Source organism: Mesocricetus auratus, unplaced genomic scaffold (genome assembly GCF_017639785.1).
Source record: "Mesocricetus auratus isolate SY011 unplaced genomic scaffold, BCM_Maur_2.0 Super-Scaffold_6730, whole genome shotgun sequence".
Classification (NCBI taxonomy): Eukaryota; Metazoa; Chordata; class Mammalia; order Rodentia; family Cricetidae; genus Mesocricetus; species Mesocricetus auratus.
Window position 1 is genome coordinate 14,648,788 of NW_024429184.1, and position 6,150 is coordinate 14,654,937.

General features: G+C 42.9%; 1 protein-coding gene across 3 annotated transcripts in view; it reads right to left on the minus strand.

Annotated features, from left to right (window-relative positions):
* Positions 1–6,150, minus strand: part of Zcchc7 (zinc finger CCHC-type containing 7) — a 174,133-nt gene that overhangs the window by 1,261 nt on the left and 166,722 nt on the right. For all 3 annotated transcript variants that reach the window (XM_005078888.4, XM_013119600.3, XM_040739121.1), the window contains exons 7-8: positions 4,165–4,260; positions 1,254–1,371 (exon numbers count right to left, since the gene is read on the minus strand). In XM_005078888.4, the coding sequence (XP_005078945.1) occupies positions 1,254–1,371; positions 4,165–4,260 (214 nt within the window). The remainder of the gene's footprint in view (positions 1–1,253; positions 1,372–4,164; positions 4,261–6,150) is intronic.

The window sequence follows — 6,150 nt, forward strand, 5'->3', positions numbered from 1 at the left end:
AGAGTTCTTGTATTCTTAGAAATAACTCAGCAGACAGAGGAGGCAGACATCTAGAAATGTGACCATTCTAAAGAGCCCTAACAATGCTATTGTTAAAATGGGGAAATAGCCTCAAATCCTTTAGTATTTATGTCATTTATTCTATTCAACATATTTTTATAATGCCAAACAACGAAGACTAGAGCAGAACGCAAGGTCATTAGCTCATCTCTGTGGAAAAGAAAAAGCCATGTCTGACCAGCAGCTCAAGTTCCTCCAGTGACGAAGGGTCGGCCTGAGGGGACACTGTGAGGTAAGACACAGCAAACAGTCGTTGGACAGTCTCACATGACCCTTGAGGACTCCTGGCCACCTCTGGGAGGTGCCACACTCCCCAGCCCTCATCCCTCAGAGCGGCTGCTGGGTGAGGTGGGATCGCATGTGCTCCTGGACACACTTCAGAGGTTGCAGTGTCAGACGCTGCCACCTCTTGTTAGGACCTGATGTATCTATCATGAGCGTCTGAGGGAAATGCTTGTGACAGCAGTGAGTGGTGGCTGAGGCTAAAGTGAGATGTGAAAACTAACAGAACCTTGGAATATTATATAAGAGGTCAGTAAAAAGTTTCAGCTTAATTAAGCATAAAACAAGATGTTCCAGGGATCAGAGTTGAGCCTCAAAGTGGGTAAAGGCTAGGCTAGAGTTGTCAAAACTAAGCTAAAAACAACAACAAAAAATGATTTTTATCAGATTACAATTTATAAATGCTCATTGTAGAAAACCTGAAAAAACATAATTATAAAGAAAATACGTCAGTCAGGTAGTGCTGGCGCAAGCCTTTAATCTCAGCACTCAGGAGGCAGAGGCAGGCAGATCTCTGTGATTTTGAGGCCAGTCTGGTCTACAGAATGAGTTCTAGGACAGCCATGGTTAGAGAAACCCTGCCTTGAGAAACAAACAAACAAAAAACAAAACAAACCCCAAAACATTGGAGACATCAGAATGCAGCCATATACCCTGTAATTCAGCGCTGACACTGTCATGCTTTTCTCGGTAATCTTTCTAGTTTAGTGATGTGGTCACTCTTAATATGCTGTAATTTCTCTTCAGTAGAGGGTTGCTTTCTGGAGCTCAAGAAAGTTTTAGTTTTTGTAATTATTAAAAATGTTTTCTGTGCTAACCAATGACATCTAAAACAGGCAAAGACAGTAATATAAAAAGATAAATTAGGGAGCTACTGTGAAAGTGATCTAACCAGAAGCTGAACGACAAACCTTTCACTTTTCGCTTTATCCTCTGATCTCTTTGCTGGATCTCATATTTGTCATCATAGTAGTAGATGAAGGGAGATGTTGCAAACGTCTGGTTAAACATCCGCCTTTCTGTACATTCCTACAGTTGCATGGGAAAGACGGTGTCACAAGGTTGCATTGCTCAACAAACATTTCCACGAGATTTTGGGCTACGTTGACAGAGCTGAATTGCACACAAGTAGCACCACATACAGAGGCTGCTGGAATAGTCTCTTGGACTACCCAACACGACAGTCCTACTACGCTTCTATACGATTCCTGCAGACCTGTGTTTCTTCCCTTCCTGACTAAGGAACCTTTTTCTCTTTTGTACTCCCTGCTAAGCTCCTTCCCCAGTTGAGCTAACAGCCCTGAGGGATGGGTACCACTTCATTTGTCTTGTCCTCTGCTGGAGTTTCTTGCCATTATGTGAATTATCTGTCCTTTCTTGTCTGTTTTCTCCAGTAGCCTTCCATCAAATGTTCCTTTTCTTCTTCCTAGTGAGGTGGGTGGTGAGCTATATCTACTTAGAAAAATGCTCCTGGGTAATTCTACGAAGCCTCTTTTCTTTACTCCCTCAACCAAGTTGAGATTGTCCTTTTACTCATTTCCCAGGCCTGCCGCCCAATCTCTTTAGCTTTAACTGTTCCTCTATATACTAGGTGACACCAATGGACGCAGCATGAGAAGAGGGACACTCTCTTTAGAAAGGCTTTCCCTTGGGACCTTCTCCTCTGTCTTCTATCATCGTGGCTGGCTGAAGTTTATTTACAAATGTTAGCATGTCTTGGCCAAGTATTCAAGAAAACCAGATGCCTTAAACAGCATGTAAATACCACACGGAGTTCAGCTGGTTCACCATATAAATCAACAAAAGCTAAACTTAGGGTCACATCAAAAGTCCTAGTAATCTCGATACACTCAGTACCCATGCCAACAGACCCTCCAATTCTCCCATCCCCCTACCTTCTCACACCCCCCTGAACAGCCTTTTTTCCTCAGTGCCTGCTGCTGTCCTTGCCTCTCTAGCTAAAACGAATGAAATTAGGGAAGAACAATCTGAAGTGATTCAATAACAACATCTGGGGGCTGAATCTCTGACACTAACAGGGAGGGTAGCTTGGACATCTTCCACCACTGGGGTAGCCTCCTATCTGGATACTGTTCTATCTAGGCGGATGTAACTATAGAGCTATATTGTATCACAAATGTTTTCCAAAGCTACATGTAAATTATATTTTGATTATCCACATCACTGGTCTCCTCTATTAACACAGATAATTGATAGCTGGCTATATAATTTATCTTCTGTTCTGGATTAGCCACACCAATGAGCTTCTCCATTAGTGTTGGATAATCTAGAGTTCCTTCAACTATGGCTGCCAATTACTGTAAATTGAAATTTGCCTAAGTCTAGAGTTCAGGGATAACTTCCAAATGCTCTTGATACTCCCATCTACAGTAACAGCAGTAACTAGTAAACAGGAAGCATCCAACTGTAACTGTTTTTCTTTAATTGATCAAACATAAGTGCTAGAAGTGTACTCTTTTGCTTTAAAGACATAAGCAAGCATATAAGTTAAACACCTGAGCAATGTGTGTGGCAGTGGATGGCTAAAATGAGCCTGTTTCCTAAAAGTTGCTGGCAACGGTTGGTGTGCAGAGGGCAACAGAAGACCTAGAGATGGTAATTTCCGAAAAGAGCCTTCTCTAGTTAGCTTTTCAACCCGAATTTCAGAGGCGACGTCAAGTAAGTACATGGGATCTCGCTATCTACCAGTGGCTTTGATCACTTCAGAAATGTGACAGCATCTGAATGTCAGTGCTGTGTACCTTTTTTTGTTTTGGAGATAAGGACTGAATGCCAGAGGGGGACAAAGAGTAGTTACATCATCTGGTTGTCATGAGCAGAGTAGAAATGACCCCTCGTGCACCCTGGCCCCTGCCGCCTGAACATGGAAGATAAACTCAGGTGTTCACAGGCTCTGCCCAGCACTTTCTCTTCTCCTGGCCCTTCTGTCTCTTTGAGTCTGTGGTACTGCTGGGCTGGAGAGGCACCACTGCCGGAGTTACGAGGCAGCCTGCAGTGCTATGCGCTCTCCCATGTGCCTCTCTGCCTCCCCTTTGACAAGCCCGAGTCTCTGTAGGTTTTCTTCCCCCTGACACGGGATCTGGTTGATGCTTACCTGGTTATGAGGAGCTTGTGTGGAGGATGGGAATCTCCTGCACAAGGATTTCTACTTCCCGTGCCACCGTTTCTCCTCTTCGACCTTACGGTTTCCCACATTGTATGGGTGTGCAGCCTGTTCCTACTGGGTCTTAACTCCAGGATGAGTTGCTGTTGTTTCATGTTTATGTGGCAGCTGGCTAGAGGACATTCATCCACCTTACAACTAAGGCAGTTCCTGTGGCTCCCGTAGTTGTAACACAGTCTGGGCCTTTGGGTTTGGACTGACACTGGCCTCCCGGGAGTGAGTGTGGGAACCAGTGCTGTAGCCTCTGTCTACCGCTGAGTGTCAGGGCTGCATGACGAAGACTTAAGTGAGTGTGGCTTCAGGGAAAGCTGAAGAACTAAGCTGAAAACCCAATAAACAGTTCGGCGACAGTCAAGGTAAGGTGAGAGAACTTTCTACGCTGCTTCTGAAGTTGTCTGACTAACTTTATGAGCTAAATTTGTTTTTAGTATATTTAGAAGAACTGCAGGAATATGCTTTGACAATTATTCTTGGTAGAAGTGGGAGGAGTAAATGAGCTGAAAATACATCAAATTTGACTACTGAAGGTTAGCTTATAAACTAGTAATTGTTCTGAGTTTTATTCACTTGGAGTTCATTTTTCAGCAACCACTCCCTGACAACAACATGCTTTACGTCTAAATGTCACTCAAACTTACATGTCCATAGTGGCCTCTCTGTGCACAGTTGTAGCAATATACTAATGCTGATTGTCCAGAAGGGATCTTTGGTTTTTTAGGTGGTCCAGGTTTGGTCTGCAACATAAATATTTGTGAGAGTTTAATACATGTTAGGGGAAAAGCCAAAGCCTCAACCTTTCTAAAAGAGTTCTCGGGTAAGAGAACCCTCAGATAGTTTGCTTTTTAGAGTTTAGTGTGGGGTGGTAGTGGGCTCATGCTGAAGCCTAGGAGACAACAACATGGAAGGGCAAGACAGAGGCTCATGAAGAAGACAGAGAAAGGAGGGGTCAAGGCTGGGGACACAGCAGGACAGAAGCCCAAGCCGCAGACAGTTTCATGAAGGTCTGACCTACACTGCCAAGTGCAACACAGGCCTAACAACACCAGCACATAGACACCGCCACCACAGGTGCAACCATTCACAGAGGTCTTACTGTGAGAATCTGGGAGGGCAGAGAGTAGGGTGAAGAGTGAAGGGAAACACAGAAAAAAAGTATGCTATATAGCTAATTTATTAAATTCTACATGTGTTTGATACATTTTCAGTATGTACATTATGTTCACAATAAAAGATGTTAAGAAAGTGAATATAAATTGAAAAAAGGGAGGAAGTGTATATTATTATTTTGAGAAGCATGAGCAAGAAAGGACAGGATGAAAGGGGGAGTGTTTAGGAGGAAGGGTCAGTTGGTGGTTTTAAATGGGAGCCACTTGATCATGTAGGCGAGTTGTGATGGATAGTTGAAAATAGAAAACAGAAAGAAGGACAGAGCAAACCACTTAACCAAGGGGAAGGAAATGGGATCTTTATTTGCTCCCTTTCTGCAGGCTGGAAGAGGTACAGATGGGTGCTTTGGAAATTTATTTCTTTTGCTAATGGACTTCTATAGCTAAGAGTGTCAGTCTGTCTGCTATTATCTTTATCCAATGCTGCAATCAAGAGTCAAAGAGTGTCAGTCTGTCTGTCTGCTATTGTCTTTATCCAATGCTGCAATCAAGTGGTCTTGCATTGCAGGGGAAGAAGAGAGGAGTCTCTGCTATAGGAAAACAGTGTCTAGGTGATAAAGCATCTTTAAAACCCTAACTTTAGCTCTTAGGTCTGAGAATGGAAAGCTGGATTGCTAGTTATTCTTTTGGTGCTGAGATCAAGCAACTGGCAGAGAGCTGAAGGGAGGAAAGTGGAATTTGCTCAGTGCCAAAGACTTTGCCCATCATTGCAGGGAGGGTGCATGGAGCAGCTTGAAGCAAGGCACACAGGAAGCAGAACAGAAGATGCCAGGGGAAGACAGAACCTCCAAGGGCACGCCCCTTCTAACCTTAACTGATTTTCTCCAAACATGCTCTACGTTCCACAGCCCTACCATCTCCCAATAGTCTATTCAAATTCTGACTCTATTAATGGATTAAACCATTCTTTAGGTAGGTCAGAGTCAAAGATCTAACACCCAGGCACCCAGAGGTGTGCTTTACCAAGCTGCTAATTGTTATTAATCCAATCAAGCCAACAAGTCATCATCAGATTTGAGGAAAACAAAACCTAACAGTCTTTTCTGCTGAAAATGGTCATGGTACACAAAACAGAATTTACAACCTCAGCTATTATCAGTTAGGATATAAGAAAACCACAACTATTCTAAAAACTAGTAAATAGATTTCAATAGGGATGTACATATGCAGGCAAGCCTCATTGTAGTGGTTTAGACTTTTCTTTTAGGTAGTAAGACACCAAGAAGTTAGCAAATTATTACACAGAAATATTTTCCCTTATCTAAAAAAATGGCTGTTGTTTTGATATAAAATAAAACTGTAACTATGAGCATAACATAAGAAAACAAAACCCAAAGAGATACAGTATTTTTTTTTTTAAGGAAGAAGTTGTTAAAAGCTATTCATGGTTTGGGCATGGTGGCACACACCTGTGATCCCAGTACTCAGGAGGTAAAGGCAGGAAGATCAGGAGTTCAG